At 35.8% G+C, this 21,165-nt stretch overlaps 1 protein-coding gene across 2 annotated transcripts; it reads left to right on the forward strand.

Annotated features, from left to right (window-relative positions):
- Nucleotides 1-3,650: 3,650 nt before the first annotated feature.
- On the forward strand, nucleotides 3,651-14,662 carry LOC107596414 (inactive serine protease PAMR1-like). 2 transcript variants are annotated; one of them, XM_016287141.1, is made up of 11 exons: nucleotides 3,651-3,929; nucleotides 5,673-5,849; nucleotides 6,090-6,215; nucleotides 6,331-6,445; nucleotides 6,592-6,809; nucleotides 11,376-11,567; nucleotides 11,848-12,039; nucleotides 12,125-12,191; nucleotides 12,273-12,502; nucleotides 13,268-13,635; nucleotides 13,994-14,662. In XM_016287141.1, exons 1-11 carry the CDS (start codon nucleotides 3,794-3,796, stop codon nucleotides 14,570-14,572), a joined length of 2,400 nt encoding a protein of 799 aa, XP_016142627.1. In that variant the 5' UTR covers nucleotides 3,651-3,793; the 3' UTR covers nucleotides 14,573-14,662. The 2 variants fall into 2 exon arrangements, with proteins under 2 accessions (XP_016142627.1, XP_016142628.1); XM_016287142.1 differs by having other exon boundaries at nucleotides 11,851-12,039.
- Nucleotides 14,663-21,165: the final 6,503 nt, after the last annotated feature.

The following is a 21,165-nucleotide window of genomic DNA, read 5'->3' on the forward strand; positions in this document are numbered from 1 at the left end:
ACTCTTCACATAAATGCGTGCACACTGATTTTGGAGCTTTGCACCTGCTGAGAAGACTTGGATATGTTGTGGTTTGGGTGTTAGATACCTGTTTGCAGGTTCCCAAAATAAGATGTCGGCATAGAGGAATAAAGCCAAACCAGGAGCATTGTTAGCCAACTGGTCGCAAGTGTCTGTTACCAGCATAGTATTCGGTTTTTCCAAAAACCATAGTTCAAATGGACATTTCCAAACAGCATCTCAGAGATCTCTAATTGATGAATTTGCTAAAGTTATTACTCAGTTATATATTGTTGAACCAGCGTGGCATTGTACTTTGATATTTAAGCAGTGAGTGAGTAACGTTGTTGTATGGGAAATCAGAATCACAGAACTGTTACTTGTGTGAAGTTCTACAATATATAAAAACATGGGCTTTCGAAATACACTAAAATGTTTAGAACATATTTATTTAATGAATATACAAAAACAGTGGTTTATCTGTAAAAACCTAAAACTTTGGTTCTATGCCCTCTAGATTACAAGTCTGCACTGAAAAGTAGCTAGAAGGTCAAAGAAAAACAAATAAGCGTATCTGTATAGAGATGTTGTTATGTTTTATGGATGGAAGGGTTGACAAGGAGGCCTGTCTTTGCTAGGTTGGGTTACAGGTGTTGTTCTTTCATCCTGGCCAATTTGTCTGAAAGGAGATTGGTGCAGAGACGGTGAGCTGGTCTTTAAGAACAGGTTTTGTCATGTTGTATGGGATCAATGTCATTAGCTTGAAATGCATCAGACAAGTCGAGTATGAGGACGGCTGATCTGGAGGCAGCTTCGGCCCACTGCAGGATTTCATTGCGATCAGGTGCAGCCTATGTGGAATGTCCACTTTTGAAGCCAGATGCAGGATGTTTATTGGAAGAAAGTTAGAGACCTGACTGACAACAACTCAAAAATAAACCTTAATAAAATATTTAAAAATATATATTTTTCTGCTCCAGGCTGCTTCATCACTGGACCAGCTCAAACATAACCAGAAGAATCATATTAATCGCTTAGACAGGCTCTCTAATTGTGATTTAGCAAAGCAAATAATAAGAGTAAGAAGCTATATTGATTTTGGCAATTAATCTAAAAAAGCTATACTTTCATATTTCTTTATTTATTTTATTTATTTAGTCATTTATCAGACGCTTTTATCTAAAGCGACTTGAGGATAACAGAAGCAATCAATTGTAGTATTAAAACAACTAAAAACAGATCCAAAACTAAAAGCTAAAACGTTATAAATACTACCTATACACATTTAAAAAAATAAAGAGATTAAATAAAAATGACAAATGCACACTACACAATTTCAAAACTTAACATTTAAATGAAAAACAAAAAATAAAGCTAAAAACAATTCAAAATATTAAAGAACAAAAGGTATGAGTATAATAATGATTCTAACATAACACTAAGCCAAACACCAAAAAAACAACTACATATGTGTATGTACAACCATACACACACATACATATATACTGTATATGTACATACACATTTATAAATATTATTATTATTTATTATCATACAAAGATTCTTACAAACAAGGGACATCGTAAGCAATTTGTCATATATTAAAATGATTAATTATACTTTTTGTACATAAAACCTCACGTTATGCAGACACTTCACTCCATTTTCCATTCCGCATTATTGAAATGTATTTAATGGTCCATTAATCTTTTACTTTGTGAATGCAACTTAGAATAGTTACGCAGGTGGTATAAAAAGGACCAACATTAAAATACAGTGACTAAATATTGCAGAGCTGAGAAGAGTGTGTGCTAAAGTGGCAAAGTACTGAAGTGTCTGTTCCCTCGGTGTTCCTTCTCATTGCAAATGCACGTTTTAGCGAACTTTGTCCAGAATGTCCATGAATATTTTAGAGAGAAGCCCTTTTCCCTTCAGAGTGCCCTCGAGCAAGAGATGCTAAGTAGAACACACCATCAGCAAGGCTTCTTGAATGTTTCTTATTTGGTAGTTGAGTCTACTTCCAAACATCCAGAGGCAAGTCTAGGTTTTCAATAAGTGATTACAGTCTTCTTCTATCATAAGTTATACAGCTGTGCAAGAATATAATCCAATATTGCTTAGACGTTGATGGATTGTGACTGCCCCGTAACAGAAGTAAAACGTTTGTGATAATCGAAATAATCATTCAAATATCCCTTTAAAACTGCCAGTGTGATTCATTAATATTTGTCCAAGATAAACACTCCGTTTGGAAGGAGATGTTTATTTGAAAATATTTTTGAGACTCTGTCCTTTCTGTGGAATTGTGTTTGTATGTAGCTGCCACAGCTGAAACAAATTAAATGTCAGAGTTGCATGTAAAACATCTCTGACAACCCCTCAAAAAACAAAACAAACAAAAAAACATGTCGATAATTTTAGTAAATGTATTGTACGCATATGCTGTTTGCCTGCTGTTGGACACATTGATGTTTGACTTCAATAGTCGTAAAACTGCTAAACATTCTGAGGACATAAACATCTTCGAATTTGTTTTCAATATGCACACAATACTAAACATGCAAAGCTGCGGTGGTGTATGGATTTGGGTTTTGATTTGATTTTATTGTTTGGAGAGAATGAAAATAACTTGAGGAGGGTTTCTATGGAAAATGAATACTGTATGGTGTAGAGAGGGTGGAAACAGGCAGTAATAAAAAAAATAAACTGGAAAGCAGTTAAGGCTTTTTGCAGAGATCCTATTTTGAACAAATGCATCATTAGACTATACTTGTCTAATTATAAATATTTATAGGTCTGATCAACAGTTGTTTACCAGCAGGATATTTTTTTCAGTGTGTTTGTGCTTTGTGTCTTGTGACACATTTGTTAATCATCACAGTCATAAGAGCAGGGGGTTTTCTTCATTCAGACAGAATGAGTGTATTTGGGAACGGTTAAGAACATGGAAACTCGGTTTCCATGGGAACTCAAAATAAACGGGGAAATGTTTTCCTCTTTAGTCTGTCCTGCTGAACCATTCTACCACACTAGAAAACAACTTACATCTGTCCTTGTGACACCAACCTTAGAGACTCACATATATTTTTCTCATATCAAAAGTGAAAGTTGCAGCAAAAGACTGAAAGTCTACATGTAAAGAAAATAATCCAAATGGATCAGTCAAATGGAGAAACAGATGGGGGAGGGGTTAGAGAGAGAGAGAGAGAGAGAGAGAGAGGCAATGAAAGAGAGTTCTCAAAGTCAGTCATTTGTAGAATACATTCCCACATCCCATTATCTGCTTGACCAGTGAAATGGTGCCAATTTATTATATTTATTTATATATATATTCTCCCAAAAGTGTGTTGTCAGTACATAAATTATAACCTAAATTAGTATTATTAAAAACTCCACTACACTTCCCTAGAAACTACATTTACAGTTTTTTACATTTACAACTTTTGTTCCATGCTGCTACAACAGCTTGGTTTGCTGGCAGAGGAATATTTAGAAGTAACTTAGTAACTGTGTCTAACAAATAAACAAACATGACATTGGTAAGAGAATGGGTTAAAGGTTTCCCCTTGCTCTGTATCAAAGGTCTTACGTCACAGCAACAGTTGAACAGTGAAACTGCAACAGACTGTAAATTGAGGGAGAGAGTGAAGCAAGAGGAACTGTCTGAGAGAGACGAGAGAGAGAGAGAGAGAGAGAGATACTGGGAGAGGAAAGACAGAGAGACTGGGGGGTTCTAATCACTGGCCTCATATTGCAGGAGCTCATTTGACACAACAGAAGTCTTGGCAGAAGAATGCTCTTTCCCTCAGGCCAGCTGGCTGTGAGCACAGGGATATGGATGTCCCCTAAGTGTGGATACCATGCTGGTTCGCTCCCTATCTTTCTTTATCTTCTTCAACTTTTAGGCACTGGAGCATCTTGGCCCAATGGTAAGAATTTTGTAAAAATTGTAACATTTGCTTTCAAGAATAATGACTGTGTTTTTCTGACACAGACACTGTTATTGCAATGCACTGTGTAATTTAAATACCACAGCCACTGGAAAGTGTATTTATCTGACTGTGTGTTTAGTCCTTTAACACCACTTAATGTTATTCTGCAGGTTACATTCCATTAAAATGTGCTTTAAAGATCCAATTTAGATGAGTGTTCCTCAAGTCCCAGCTGACTTTTGTCATATGAGACTTGCGGAAAATTGTAAATCTGTTTAAATATTCATCAGCTGTCCTTGTGTTGCTTGCAAATTTGACATAATCCGTTGCCAGTGTCCAAAATATACAGTTCAGAGGTTTAATTCATCAGTTCTATTTAGTGTTTAGTAAACCTGGATACATGTGCTTGATGAGCATAAATCTATTTGGACATTTTCTCACAAATGAGAAAAACAGACATGAGATAAATGCGCCAGGAAATGACTATAGGAACCATTTTTTTGCAAACTCAAAGATAGCAAGACACAGACGGGAATCTTGCTCCCACAAAAACAGAAGCAGTGTTATAATTTTAGCACTGTTGCACAGTTACCACAATCGCTCATCTTTTATCTATATTATGGTCACAGCTAAACTTCTGAGGGGCGATGAAAGACCACAAACTATAATTACAAGATCTATGACAAAAGCATGACTTGAACCTGCCAAGACATGGTTGAGAACTTAAATGAATAGATCACCCAAAAATGAAAATGAGCTGAAAATGTACTCACCCCAAGCCAATCCAAGATATATATATGTGTTTGTTTCTTCATCGGAACAGATTTGGAGAAATGTTGTATTACATCATAATGAGAGTTCAAACTGCTGATTAAAAACTTCACAGTAATCCACACGACTCCAGACCATCAATTAACATCTTGTGAATAAACTCATTAATCATTAAGGTGTTTTAACTTTAAACCATTGCAAGTCCATAACCCATAATAACGCTTCCTCCAGTGAGGAAGTGAATCCCCTGTTGTCCTTTCACATCGGCTAACATGTTTGTTAAGAACAGTTTTCACTTGTAAACAGTGCTTGATCTGTGCATATTTCTCTCCTAATTCAGACGAGATGGAGTTTTTCACTGGAGAAATCAATATTATGGAGTATGAACACAAAAACAAGGGTTTAAAGGTTTAAAACAACTTCATAGATTTGTTTGCAAACACATTCATTGACATTAATAGATGGACTAGAGTCATGTGGATTACTTGTGGATTATTGTGATGTTTTTATCAGCTGTTTGGACTCTCATTTTGATGGCACCCATTCACTGCAGAGGATCCATTGGTGAGCAAATGATGTGATGCTAAATTTCAATTCTGTTCCTGATGAAGAAACAAACTCATCTACATCTTCAATGGCCTGAGGTTGAGTATAATGTCAGCAAATTTTCATTTTTTGGGTGAACTATTTCTTTATAAATTGACTTTCTTGTCTTAACATTTTTCTCTGGCACAACATTGGCTCACAATTCATCACATCAGCTTTCACTGACTGATTGTTCAAAATAATGACTTTTCCCTGACTGAACAGGAAGATAAATTGACTTACTTTTCCTCTAACATGCCAAATGAAACGTATCACAGTGAACACTTCATTTGAAGAAGACACTGTTCACTTAACGTCAGTCACATGAATTCTAGAAAATCATGCAAGACATTATGTCTCTGACTTGTAGTCTGCTTGATTTAGTTTTTAGGTCACAGGAGGATAAATGTCCCGGCCCGCAGTGGAACGCCATGTGCCGTACCTGCTGTGAATATGAGCAGATTTCATGTAAGTGCCCCTCCCAGGGAACGAAAGTGGGCTACGCTGTACCCTGCTGTCGAAACGTTTTGGATGAGTGTGACCCCTGCATCCTTCACCAGGGTAAGAGGGAACACAACTTTTTAGAAGTTTTGAACTTTAAGAATCTGGAAGTGTAATTTTCAACTTGAGCAGTTCATATTATGGATTTATATTGCATATGCGTCTGTGCAAAATAGATTTTTTTTTAAATATATGAGCTTCAGCATACGTCATTTGTTTTTTTATTTATTTATGCTTTCTATTTGCTGTTTTCATAAACTTTATCTATTTATTAAGTAAATAATTTCTGTATCCAATAAGGTTGCAGCATTTTTGATAACTGCAAGACTTGCAACAATGGCACCTGGCAGCCCAAGGATGATTTCTACATCAGAGGCAGGTACTGCACATCGTGTCGTCGAGGGTGGTCTGGTGGAGACTGTCTCAGTAAGTTATTTGGTCCTTTACAGAATCCTTTTAATACATGACATTTACCTTTATTGTTTTTATTGTCACAAATATATAAATAATTTCTCATACACACTATTTTTGCCAATTTTAGCATGCGGAGAAGTTATACAGAGACCACATGGTCATGTGACTTTAGAAAGTTATCCAATCAATGCCAAATGTGAATGGACACTACAAGTTGGCCAAGGAGCAACAATGGAACTCAGGTATCTACTGTAAAGGCTACAAAGCTAATGAATGATTTGTAGTTTAAACATTTCTCAATTTAATCATCTTGAAGAAGCTATTATATTGCACATTTGTACAGTATGTTTTCTCAATACAGTTTTTCTCAATGTTCACACGTGTTCAGGTTTTCAACGATTAGCCTGGAATCTGACCATAGTTGTCGATATGACTATGTAGAGGTGCGGGATGGGGACAGTCCAAAGTCGCCTGTGATTGGCAGATACTGTGGGGATGAAAGCCCTTTACCAATCAGAAGTTCTGGAAACTCTCTGCATATTTGTTTTGTGTCAGATGGCTACAATAACTATGATGGGTTTTTTGCTACTTTCCAGGAAGTTTCAGGTACTATAATAATTATCAATAATTTTATTTATTTTTTATTTTATTTTTTAATCATTGTATTTTATTTATTTAGTTAGTTAGTTAGTTATTTAGCTAGTTATTTACTTGTATAATTTTGAGTACATTTTAATAGCAATTCAATTTATAATTGTAAAGCATAAACCGTTTATTTTTTTAATTATACTGTATGTATATATATAATATATACATGTATATGTGTGTGTGCGTGTGTGTATATATACAGTATATATATATATATATATATGTATGTATATTTACATTTAGACATTTAGCAGATGCTTTTATCCAAAGCGACTTACAAATGAGGACAATGGAAGCAATCAAAATCAACAAAAGAGAAATTATATGCAAGTGCTATAACAAGTCTCAGTTAGCTTAAAGGGTTAGTTCACCCAAAAATGAAAATTAGCTTGCGTTTTACTCACCCTCGAAGGCATCCTAGGTGTATATGACTTTCTTCTTTCAGACGAATCCAGTCGGAGTTATATAAAAAATTGTCCTGGCTATTCCAAGCTCTATCATTGCAGTCAGCGGGTGTTGCAGTTGAACAGTCCACAAGTCATCAAATAAAGCTTGCGCATTCCATAATAAAACGTGGGGGATGAATAAAGGCCCCCTGTAGAGAATCCATGTGTTTTTTAAAGAAAAATATCCATATTTCAAACGTATGCACATATGCGCAGCATGCACGCCTCTGAGGTATGCTATTCTCGGTTGCAAATCCTCGGTTTGTACTTCTAATTCGTGACCGGCGTTTTCTTTAGTTCTCTCTCCGCATTCGTCACTAATCACGCAACGCCGACGTCCTACGTCATCCGCCGGAACTGATTCAGTGTATGACAGTCAGCGGAAGTGAGAGAAAAGTGTTTATTACATTTGAAATATGGAGATTTTTCTTACAAAAACACATGGATTCGCTACAGGGGGCCTTTATTCATCCCCCGGAGCCGTCTGTGGCATGTTTTATTATGAATGCACAAGCTTTATTTGACGACTTGTGGACTGTTCAACTGCAACACACACAGACTGCAATGATAGAGCTTGGAATAGCGAGGACAATTTATAATATAACTCCGACTGGATTCATCTGAAAGAAGAAAGTCATATACACCTAGGATTCTTCGAGGGTAAGTAAAACACAGCCTAATTTTCATTTTGGGGTGAACTAACCCTTTAATGCAGTACACGTAGCATGTTTTTTTTAAATCATATAATAAATAAAAAGAAAACAGATAGAATAGAAAATATAGAGCAAGCTAGTGTTAGAAGTCGTTTTTGCTTTTGTTAATCAGAAGTCAGAAAGTCAGAATTATAATTGTATAATAAATAAAAAGAAAACAAATAGATAGAATGCAAAAAGATAAGAGAAGCAAGTATTAGTTTTTTTTTGTTTTCACATAATAAAACAGAGCAAATAAAATGTAATGATATAAATAAAAACAGTATTCTTCCACCAAACAATGTAGTCCCTCAGAAACCGTTGTGGTTCCAACAAAGTTGTTGCAGAGCAACACACAGAAGTAAATAAAGGTGTATGTTTGTAGAGTAATTTACAACAGCTTAAACCAATCAGAATCAAGTTTTATAAATTGATAAACTTTACATTTCAGCCTTTAAACCATTGTTATGAAAATGGATGAGTCAAAAGTATTAATTATTATATTGATTTAAACGATTATTATCAATAAATTATTATATCAATTAAATAACATAAATTAGGGGTGTGCAATACTGACAAAAAATTATATCTCGATATTTTCTGGGATTTTATCGATGATGATAATTAGACAATATTTTGCTGAGTGTGTTATTGTGCTGATATCTTAAGGACTACCGTGGATAGCTGATTCCTGAATTTTTTTATATTCTTCAGTTTTATGGGCATTTTTACCTTTAAGACATTTTTTCTAAAAGTGTGTACCATCTTTTGAATCAAATTCTTGCATTTGGGTTGTTACCAAGCAAATGAAAGTATCAACAAAATTGATCTTCGCAATGCAGAGGAAACTCAGAAGCTGCATTAGAAGTGTCATTTAGATGCATTTACACACTGTTTAATGCAGCCCTGAGGGAAATTAAATACTTTAACCTTCAGTTACAAATGCATAAATAATGTTTTGATATTTCAAACATAAAACATTGAAAACTGATGTTTGAAATTATTTAAATGAAAAGTCACCTTAAATTAAAGCAATACGCCCCAAGAAGCCGTGGCCTACAGTGAATTTTTTTATTATATGTATATAAATTGAATATATATGTAAATTGAATATATATATACATAGCTATATATATGTATGTATGTATGTATATATATATATATATATATATATATATATATATATATTTATAATAATTCAGTTAGAAGACCCTGAAACATGCAGCATTATTTCTTTTTTTAAATATAATTTAATTACATTTTTAAAATCACACACACACACACACACACACACACACGTGTAATTTTACAAATATATTAAAGGGGTCATATGATGCGATTTCAATTGTTCCTTTCTCTTTGGAGTGTTACAACTCTTGGTGCATAAAGAAGATCTGTAAAGTTGCAAAAACTAAAGTCTCAAATCCAAAGAGATATATAATAATATATAATAACTTTATAAAAGTTAAGAGTTAACCACACCTACCTAAGACGGCTCATTCTAAGACGCCCCCACATATCTACCTCACTATGTGGGAAGATTTGCATAACGCTGCCCAAATGTTCACGCAAAGAAAGAAGGCGTAACTTTTATTCTCGCTGTAGTATTGTTGCCGCCGCCACGTCGTGAAGAGCTGTGTGTTTCATTGTGAAAGCGAAACTACTTTGTTTGATCTTCCAAAAGAGGACGATATCCGCTTCGTCATGCCTGGAGCTGATCTGTGCTGGTCGCTGAGGAAATAAATTAACTTCGCGCTGTGGATCGCCAGATTGGCCTTCACCATGGATGAAGCGGAGTCCAGTCCGGGAATCTGCTGGCCGCGCCGTTCTCAAGCCCGCCGCCTCTGCTCACTCTAGCCTGGCCTCGGCTCACTCTAGCCCGGCCTCAGCTCACGCTAGGCCGCCGTGTGTTTCGTTGTGAAAGTGAAACTACTTTGTTTGGCCTTCCAAAGGAGGACACGACTAGAAATCAGTGGTTAAGTTGTATTTACAACACTGTTCCAGAACAGTTTAACCCATATATCCAGATGTGTGCAGCGCATTTTATGGAGGACTGTTTCCTGATCCTGGTAGAGTAGACTACAATGCCGGCAGTTCTGACTCGCAGTCTGTAAGTACGTTTTCATTTAAAGGATTTGCCACTGACGATTCAAACTCGAGCTTTGGGCAGTGTAGAGTAGCACTTGTTGTTTGTCATTTCTCCGATCACAAATGCAGACAGGGTTTTATGTTTACGCGTCGCGATGCAACGCAACGCGTAAAAAGACAGTATAAGTCATTATAATCAGTAATTATGTCCCCACTGGATGCAACAAATGCCTCGTTTGTAATGGGTTTTCATGTTTTTGTCTCATCGCTCCGGCCGGGACACGGCATCAACAGTATGGTGAGGGGCGTAACATTTCCATCACACACTTGAGGTATTCGGCCAATCACAACGCACTGGATAGCTGGCCAATCACAGCACACCTCGCTTTTCAGACCGATGAGCTTTGTAAAAATCGACAAAAGGCGGGGCACAGCGGAGAAACAATAATGTACAGTATGTGGAAAATAATGTTTTTTTTACTTTAAACCGCATAAACACATATTATTACACCAAATACACAAAATAATGTTTTTTTAGCAGCATCATATGACCCCTTTAAATGATATATTTTTAAAATGAAATAAAAAAATAAGCAAGCTGCAGGCTTAAATATATATGCCGCAACTACCTGCGGTGGAAGGAATCTGCTGGAATGTTGAAAATAATGGACTGGCCACCCTCAAAATCCGGACCTCGGCCCCAAATTCGAGCAAATTTGGGGCTAGTTGGAAAATAAACTGGACAGATCTATTGTACATTCAAAGGAAAGCCTTTGGTTGAGTTGCAGAAGGCATGGGATAACATTAGTGCTGAAGTTCTCTGGAAATATATTGACACTATGCCAGAGAGATGTACTGCTGTAATTGCTGCAAAAGGTGGACATACCAAAAATTAAAGTTACAACTGGATAAAAACAGTACGACTCACATCATCTGATATTTGTTGTGCTCAGAGCAACGATCTGCATGTTTCATGAACATTATGAAATTAAATCATGTTTTTGAGGCAAAAAAGGTCAATATTTTCAGATCTGGCAGGTGTTCTAACAATTTTGGCCACCACTGTTATATATATATATATATATATATATATAGGCCTATATATGTCCTCTCCTCACTGTAAGTGTATGTTTTCCCTAATTTTATGGACCTCTTTGTGACTTTTTATTGTTCTTGCTGAGTAGGCTTCATGGATTTACGCTTACAGAGATATTCCTTTAAGACTAATTTCTCAGCAAAAATGTTGTTTAATTTTTAATGCTTACATTGCATCATAATATTTTGCTGCTTTCCACAAGGACAAGCACCACCTCTCTGTGCAACCCCCAAGAAGCCACCACACGGAGATCTCTTCTTGCGGTACAAAGAAGGTGACATCCTCACCTCGGTTCAGTATCTGTGCTATAAACCTTACAAGCTCAAGGGAGCATCTCAGAGGGCATGCCTTCCCAATGGCACTTGGAGTGGCAGTGCTCCTGTATGCATAAAGGGTAGGCTGACACTTATGTAGTTATGACAACTGTTTTCAGTATAAGACACTTTGAGACTGACAAAGCTGCTTACAATCAAAGTCAGGTGTGCATGTATGCCTGGGAGTCATGCTTCTTCAAACTTGAGATCACAGAACATCAGCTTCTATTGAGATCTTTCAGCGTTTTAAAATGTATGAAAATCTATAGATTTTAAATTTAAACAATGCGCTAAAAATCTGTTTTGTTGTTGGACCATTGCAAATTTTAGTGACCTGTTCCACTGCTATTTGAATTACAGAAGTGACCATAAAAGACTGTCCACCTCCACCACAACTCCACAATGGATACATCACTGAGGTTTCAGGCTCTGATGGCAGAATAAAATATGTTGAATATTTCTGCAACAATACATATATTCTCAGTGGAGGCACAAAAAGAACATGCCAGAAGAATGGGACCTGGAGCGGCAGTCAGCCCCTGTGTGTCAGAGGTACCATCTCTACTTCAAGTTGCAAAGCAATTATGAAATACCTTTTGCAAACACTGTCAACTTGAACATCTAAACTGTTTTACAGCTTGTAGAGAACCTAAAGTTTCTAAACTTGTGCGGCAGAAGGTCTTGAAATACCAACCTCCTTCTAGGTAGGCATTTTTCATTTCTTTATGATCGTGTGACATTAAACTGGTAAAGTTGGATCCTCATTTGATCCCTTTTAATGCTAGGAAAAGTCCAGTCCACAAGCTGTACTCTGCATCCAGTCAGGGAGGGACTGAAGCAGACACACTGGAGAAAGCCTTTTCTGTTTTTGGAGATTTGCCACCAACTTTCCACCATGTGTACACCAGCATAGAATATGAGTGTGTTTCAGCGTTTTACAAGCATTCTGGTAGTGCACGCCGCACATGCCTAAAGACTGGCAAGTGGAGTGGACGTCATTTCTCCTGTTCACCAGGTGGGGGAAGCACTGACACATTTAAAGCATGTTATGGGTTCTGTTTTCCAATTTGCAAATATTTTCTATGCACTAATAACCCTGACAACTGTAGGCTGATAAAGCATAATTACATAATTTGTCCAATAATCAATAATAACAAATTTTAAATGTATTTTATAACATTTACTTTTTATGTAATAATAGTAATAAAAACAACGATTATTAGAGTATGTTTTACGAGAAGATACTATTTCAGTATTTCAATCTTTCTACTTCAAAATTTCACATTTTATCCAATGCCTTACTTGCCATTTCTTTGTAATTCTTTGTGAAATTTACTAGCAATTTCTGAGTGAAAACTGTTTCTACACCATATTTCCAGTGTGTATAATATAATTGTATAAAATTAAATACAGTAAATGTGTAAATAATGATAATAAATATTATTGTTATTATTATTATTATTACTACTACTACTACTACTACTTTTATTTTACATTTAAAACATATTGTGGAACCTGTTTTCCTATTTACAAATACTTTAATAACCCTGAGTGATGTTGGCTGACAAAGCAGAATTACATTATTATTCCAATAATTGCTAACACTCATTTTTACATTTATTTTATAATATTGTTTTTTATTTAATTAAAAATTATTTAATTTTTTCTTTATTATTATTATTTTTTTCAAAGCTGGCACTCACTAATAATCTGATATAATTAGAAATTTGTGACAGAACTCACTCACTCACGCACAGAACTGGCATTCATTCTCTTCCAGTATGCGGTAAATTGCCAGCTGCCGGGCCCCAGAATTTCACAGAGATTCACTGGCCATGGCATGCTGCCATATATACCCGTCTGTACAATGCCAGCCCTCTTATGGCAAGGACCAAAAGACGGGGGGACACGTTTGCCATAGATGAGGAAGAGGAGGGAGAGGAAGATAAAGAATGGATTAAGAAGGACCAGGGATGGCAGCTCGTCTGCAGCGGGGCTCTGGTCAACCAGCACTGGGTCGTGGTGGCTGCTCATTGTGTGACGGAGCCTGGACAGACTGAAGCGCTCAGTACAGATGATCTAAATGTAGTGATGGGAAAACATTACCTCAGTGACCTTAGAGAGAACAAGAGACTACAGGACATACAGGTAAGTGCTTTCAGACTACACTGAAAGCAGTCAGGCAGAAGATGCAGAAGTTACTTCAGTTAATCTAAATTACCAATGCAATTCAGACACGCACCTTTTTTTTTGTTTATCTTCTTATTTGTGAGTTACATTAACAGAACAAGACCTTTCCATAATCTAACAGCATTACCATATTTTATGTCTTGGAAAGTTCTTGGAAAACCCAAAGCCATACTGAGGATACTGCAGACTAAATATACACATATAATTATCGATAATCTATGATTAGGCTTTGCAAGGTATTCTGTAGGATTATTTACTTCTCAAACCAAACAGCCTCTTTCAGTTCAAGTCTTTCATCATCTCTGTTCCCACACAGATCTCTCAGATCTACATCCATTCGCACTACGATCCACATGTCTTAGACTCCGACCTGGCCATACTAAAGCTGGCGGACAAAGCTCGAATCAGTGAGTATGTGTCCCCTGTGTGCCTGCCGCGTCTGCAGGGTGGAGAGGTCACTGCAAAGCAGGCCTTCCTCACCGGCTGGCCCATAGCAGGCCAACACAGGGCACACACAGACTCCGAGGCCGCCTGGACCGGACTGATAGAATTAGCTGATGTTGTGAAGTGCGAAAGGCAATTCAGCAAACACGGGGTACCGATCAGTATGACTGACAACATGCTATGTGGACGCCAACATCCACTCAGCCCGTCCATGATCTGCCCTTCTGAAACCGGAGGGATCATTCTTTCTCTCTCTGCTGATTCCCAACCCACTTTAGGGCTGGAGCCTTTCCCCCCCGGCAGATCAGAAGATGCTGATTCCCATCATGTTTGGGAACTGCTGGGGCTAGTGAGCTTCGGATATGATCTGCGGGGCTGTAATCCAGATTTGTACACTATCTACACACGGGTAGTAAACTTTAAGAACTGGATCGAAAAGAACATTACATAGAGCTTTAGATCAAATATTATAGCATGATTGTCCGTATAGCATTTTCGGTCACACTTTATTTTAAGGTCCAATTTTCACCATTAACAAACCATTAACTATGACTTTTGCCTCAATGAACTCCTAATTTGTTGCTTATTAATAGTTAGTGAGGTAGTCGTTAAGTTTAGGTATTGGGTGGTGATGCAGAATATGGTCATGCAGAATATATGCTTTATAAGTACTAACAAACAGTCAATATGTTAATAATAGGCATGCAAATAAGCAACTAGTAAATAGTGAGAATTGGTCCCTATACTAAAGTGTTACCGCATTTTCCATGTTCCAGATCATAAAAAATGGAGATGATGTTGCATTGTTCTTTCAGGTTGATCATTCATATTAAAAAATCTAAAGTTCATTGATGAGAGAAAGTGTGAAACTTGATATTTCCCAACTAGTTTATGGCCTTGCGTGTGCATGAGGATATGTTTTTGCATGGTAAAATGAAGAGGATGCGTTCCATGTGAATTCAGTCACTGGGTTTGCAGGCCTTCCTTTCAGGTTGGTCATTCATTTGACAGAGAAGTTTATTTTTTTGACAAAAATCATATTAAAAAATCTAAAGTTCATTGATGAGAGAAAGTGTGAAACTTGAGATTTCCCAACTAGTTTATGGCCTTGCGTGTGCATGAGGATATGTTTTTGCATGGTAAAATGAAGAGGATGCGTTCCATGTGAATTCAGTCACTGGGTTTGCAGGCCTTAGCTTGTCTTTGCTCTCTCTTCAAGATGTTTCACAATCCAATTTGCTCATACTTTTTACACCATCAATATGTATTTACTCGTGCCTTTAGTGCAGCTCTTGTCGACTGAAACTGGGACAGTGTATTTATTTTTCAAAATGCTTTTAAATAAATGAAATTCGAAAAACACAATATCGTATTTAGTGTTTTTATTAACAAATGTTCCTTCATTTTGTGATCATTTTATAAACTTTATCTAAAGATTATAGTACACTTACAAGGATGGCCTCCTTAAGGACACACTGGTAACTCATGGCTCATTTCTTACAGGGATCAAACCATCCACCTAACTAGTGTTGACCACAGATGCTATTATAATTGAATGTTGGGGTTTCTCAAATCTGGCAAAATCCTCAGTTTTATGTACAGTATACATACAGTAACATTCAAAGTTTTGTGGTCAGTAAGATTTTGTTTTGTTTTTCTCTTATGCTCACTGAGGCTAAATCTGTTTGATAAAAAAGTAATGTTATGAAATAGTATTAAAATTCAAAATATCTGCTTTCTATTATTCATGTGATGGCAAAGCTGCATTTTTAGCAGCCATTTGATTTCTGAAGGATCATGGGACACTGAAGACTGAAGTAATGTGTTGGTGTAATTAGCTAATATGCTGATTTGGTGCTCAAGAAACATTTCTTGCTGTTATCAATATTGGAAACAGTTTTGCTACATAATATTTTTGATGACACTTATTTTCAGGATTCTTTTATTAATGGAAGGTTTATTGAATAGAACAACAGTAATTTGAATTATAAATATTTTGCAACATTATACATGATTTTACTGTCACGTGATCAATTTAATACATTGTTGCTAAATAAAAGTATTGATTTATTATGTATAAACTATGTGTGTGTGTGTGTGTGTGTGTGTGTATACACACACATATATGAAATCTACAGGAATTTACTGTGTTTGTGCACAGGAAATTACTGTATACCTGTTCACAGTAGAATACCGTAGTTTCAGTCAAAATTGCAGTAATGTAAGAAGTACTGTGAGTGTCACAGTAACCAGCAATGTCTTGCAGAAAATCACAGTAACTTCCAGTGTATTGTAGAAAAAACAATAACTAATTATATACTGTAGAAAATCACAGTAATTACCAATGTATTGTATTGTAAAAAAAACAACAACAAATAAAAACACTGTAACCTTTTATATCCAGCTTAGTTTTCACAAGAGAGCGGGCGCGACTATTTTTTAACTTGAATGTGTTTGGCTTCTGGTGTCTTTTACTTCCAGTTATTTTACCTGTACAAAAACAGCCCATTATACTGCTTCATACAAACTTTTAATTATTATCATATTATTTTAACTTCAGTATCATAATCATAAATTCACCCCCCAGAACGTGATTTCACCGTACTGCCATACACTATGGTTTTCTGAAACCCAGCCACTGGTATAGAGAAGGAAAACATAGTAGCCTACACTGGCAGCTGGGTTTCCAGCCAATGACTGCATTTAATTTGACCTCACTGTAATTCAATTACATTTTAGGTTTGAATAGAGAATACAGGAAGCAAATGTATTCTTTAATCAAAAAAAATGACCAGAATGTCTTCAAGATTTTATTGTTTTCAACACATCTAGCAATAAGTGAAGAATGATAAATGAAGCTTGTTATAATGATGAACAGTTAACTGTGACTGTTGATAAATGAATATTTATATTTAAATCATTCAACATTCATTATTTATTTCATATTCATTTTTATTAAATTTTTTTATTTGGGCTGAACCAATATAACTAAACAGCAATGGAACCTGTTGGTACTGATAGTCTAGTGGTTAGTGCACTGACATGTAGTGCAACTGTGGCTCTGGTGACCCGTGTTCGATTCCTGGCTTAAGGTCCTTTGCCGATCACGTTCCCCACAAATCGCTACTCTGTCCTGTGTAATAAGTACAAAAAAACAACAAAAAAAGGTTGCACTTGCAAATTAGTGAGTTTTACTTTACAGTTACATGGTTGCTACTGTAAATGAAAACAACGAAAATATGGTTATTTCTTCTACAGTAAGTTACTTGTCACTAGCTGCCAGTTAATTACTGTAGTTCTTTTCTACAGTAAGTTACTTGTCACTTGCTGCCAGTTAATTACTGTGAATTTCACAGTCAGTTTCTAAACAATTTATTTAGGATGACAATTGTTTTTTTGTTTTTTTTGGTAATATTACAGAAGTGTAGCATCATGATATTGGATATCCCTGGGGGTTGTTCTCTGTTTTCCATGCTCTTCTGTGATGTTGTGATCCTGAAAATAGAGGGTGTAGAAGCTAATCTGTTACTACCTCTAGGATCCTGACCTTATGCCTGTGCATGTGGCTGCTTGTGTGTGTGTGTGTTATGAATGCAGACAATCTGTTGGATGTTAATAGTGAAAGGGGGGTTCAGTATATTTCTTGAAGTTGGGCAAGTCTAAGCAGAGCTGTATGTTTATGTCTATGGTTTCTAGGTTTGTCTGTTTATCTAACTTTTTTTTGCAAGATAATCTGAGGAACAATGATTGATATTGCGCTTCATCCAAAGATTCAACTTTAAAGTCTTTCTTCTTTGGAAACATGTGCTTCATTTATGTACTTAGTTGACTCATACTTTGTAAATAGTCTTTAAATGCATTTACTGAGAATTGTGAAAAGTGTGTTAAAGTTTTAAAGCCGTCCTCTCCGTAATGACAAACATTGCAGAATTTATTTATGCTGACTAAGCATCACATGTGAAGCTATTGCATTGTGGGAGGTTGTGGTTGCACTTAAATCTTACAAAAAGTGTTTAAGCTGAAAGATGCAGAAATCAATAAATAAGTATGGTCTCTAGGTAAGATTGTTAAAAAATGTATCAGAGTTTAAAATTAATAACAATAAAGTAGTTTGCAATGAACAAGTTGTGCATAAGGCACTATACACTCTCAGGAAACGAAAAAGGGTACAAAAGCTGTCACTAGGGCGGTAGCTTTTGAAAAGGTACAACATTGTACCCTTTTTAAAGGCTGCATTTTGGTACCTTAAAGGTACATTTTAGTGCCTACAGTGTACATATTAGTACCTAAAAGGTACAGTATAGTACCTTTTGCAAGGGTACTGCCCCAGTGACAGCTTTTCTACCTTTTTTTCTGAGAGTAGAGGCAATACTCAACACATATCCAACTGTGGGTAATTAACAATTATATGGACGTTAACTTTTTTTCAACAAAGATTATAGGTTTATATTTATTTTAAATGTATATACAGTAATTTAAGGTAACCATTTCTATTATTTCTAGTAAATTTTAATCAATTATTTATTTAATCAATTATTTAACCAATTATAATCACTTTTTAGCTTGTTGAAGTTTACTTAAAGCTGGCTTTAATTGAGCACTCTCTGTTTTTTAATTGCATATTATACATCTTATTGTGAATGATCCATCCATGTGTATGTTTAATTTTTTTTTATTTCCTCTTGACCTCATAATAATTTTGATCATAAAGTCATAACTTGATCTTCTGGTGAAAACAATAGTCTTCTCTCTGGTGTTGTTGTACACTGGACTTATTAATTAATTTGCTTAAACCCCGCCCCTTCACAACTGACTGCAAGTAATCGTGTTTGAATGTGATGGCAAAATCTATTCTATTTTTTTTCGATAATCAATTTCACTTGGATGTATGCCACAATATGGACGAAAAGATCTGTGGCTACTTCCATTTCATTGTGACTCTAAATCCTGTGGTGTCACACAATTGCGTCTTTAATACCTGTACAAAAATAACATACAACAACAACATATCACTGCATGGCATCACATCCACATATTCCTGTAGCACTTATTCAGCTTTAGGCTTCTTGTAGTATGTTTGGTCCTTGTTCAATGAGGTGAATTTATCTTGAAATTTACTTGTTATTTATTCCCATTGATGCATGATTCATGAGTAACACAGACCACTGACCTCAGTGATGCTGTCAAGGCTGGTACAGACCTGTCTGTTTTCTTACATGATCCTCCATTAGCTCACCTCTGAAACCGGTGAGTGAGGAAAGTCTGCACTTGAGTCTAAATGACCTACGTAATTGGAGACTTGATTACCTGAATCAGTTACTTGAATCATAATTTTTGGAGTTACACTTTATTTCAAGGTGTCTTGTTACAGTGTAATTATATATTTAAGTACTGAGTTATGTTAATTAACAACAAGCAGGCATATTTATAGGGTTACAGTTAGGAATAGAGTTTGGTTTAGGGTTAGTTGCATGTACTTATGCATAATTTACTGTTATTACCATAGTATGTTTTTTGTAGTATATTTTTAACCAAAATTAAATGAATTAAAGGGGTCCTTTTTTAAATACAGGAAATTATTCATTATACAGATGCATATAAATTATTGGGAACACTTTATTTTAAGGTGTCCTTGTTACACGTTACATTTACTATTATAATAACAATAAATTATGCATAAGTACACGCAACTAACCCTAACCATATAGTAAGTGCATGTAGTTAATTAATATCACTCAGTACTTAACTGTATAGTTACATTGTAACAGGGAGACGTTAAAATAAATTGTAACCAAATTATTTTGAATAAATTATTAACTTTCATTGTGAAGTGGGTTGTGCATGTTTTGTTGTATCTTAGGTCAAATATCTGCATTAGGTGGACAACACGAAGACAACACACATGAGATGCACCACATGCTGGCGTTACTTAACTAAGTGCATGACCCTTGAGAACTGTAGTAATTGTAGTTAACCTTTCTTAATAGGCAGTGCCATTTGCCACATAAAATATTGAGAGAACATCTGATTTTGGCAATAGATTATTTGTTAATCATGTTCAATATGAATTTCATATTCCTAGAGATGCATATTATTGCACATCAACACAAGACCACATAATCAAGGTAATTTTAAAGCCTTGGATTTCAAATGCAATTATGTATAGGAATTTACCTGCATAACATAATACATGCATGTGAAGCTTTAAAAGTGACACTCTGTGTACATGCAGTACTTTCACCTGAGAATGTGTGTGTGTGTTTGTGTGAACCATGTCTATGTATGTGGGATTAGAGAGGTTCGGAACAGATTAGTTAATTATAGACACCTGTCTGCTACGCATGGAGACTGGAGTCAGGTGGATGAGCTTGAAGGGTGTGCTGGACAGCATTCAGCGTGGTGCAGCACAGGTGGGGGCAGACAGCAGATGTGAGACCATGTGCCTGTGCACATTCCTTGCATGTGGCCTCAGTCCAGCCTCTCCACTTGCACAAAATGAGTGTTTCAATCTCTGGTAGGACTTGCAGACTCACTATAGACAGATTAAAGCAGTGTCAGTATTTAATGAAGTTTATGTCTTCTGTATTTAGTCATCGTTTTGTTTCTTTTGATACACTGTAATAAAATCTGGTCATTTTTAGAATAATATATTCTTGAATAATTCTGTAAAAATACAGAAAAATTTAAACATTTCTGCAAAAAAATCTAAAAGATTCTAGTATTACCTTAATTTACATAAAAACCAACAAACAAAATAAAACTGGTAATTGGTCAATCTAATAGTAGTTTTCTTTTGTATATTAGCAAAGCCATGCTGCTACTAAAACATTTGTACTTGTAACATACAGTCATGGCCAAAAGTTTTGGCAGTGACATAGATTTTGTGTTTTTTCAAAGTTTGCTGCTTCAGTATTTGTAGATTATTTTGCCACATGTTTCTATGGTATACTGAAAAACAGAGTATAAAGGCTTTTATTGGCAAAAAAATATAATGAGTCAATATTAACAGTATGTTAATATTGTTCTTCATCATTTCTGCAATTC

Source organism: Sinocyclocheilus grahami, unplaced genomic scaffold (assembly GCF_001515645.1).
Source record: "Sinocyclocheilus grahami isolate Dianchi unplaced genomic scaffold, SAMN03320097.WGS_v1.1 scaffold219.1, whole genome shotgun sequence".
NCBI classification, from domain to species: Eukaryota; Metazoa; Chordata; class Actinopteri; order Cypriniformes; family Cyprinidae; genus Sinocyclocheilus; species Sinocyclocheilus grahami.

Coding starts and splice junctions, on each gene's coding strand:
- LOC107596414 (XM_016287141.1), top strand. CDS start 3,794: ATGCTCTTTCCCTCAGGCCAGCTGGCTGTGAGCACAGGGATATGGATG. Junction 3,930..5,672: donor TGGAGCATCTTGGCCCAATG/GTAAGAATTTTG, acceptor TGCTTGATTTAG/TTTTTAGGTCACAGGAGGAT. Junction 6,216..6,330: donor GTCTGGTGGAGACTGTCTCA/GTAAGTTATTTG, acceptor TGCCAATTTTAG/CATGCGGAGAAGTTATACAG.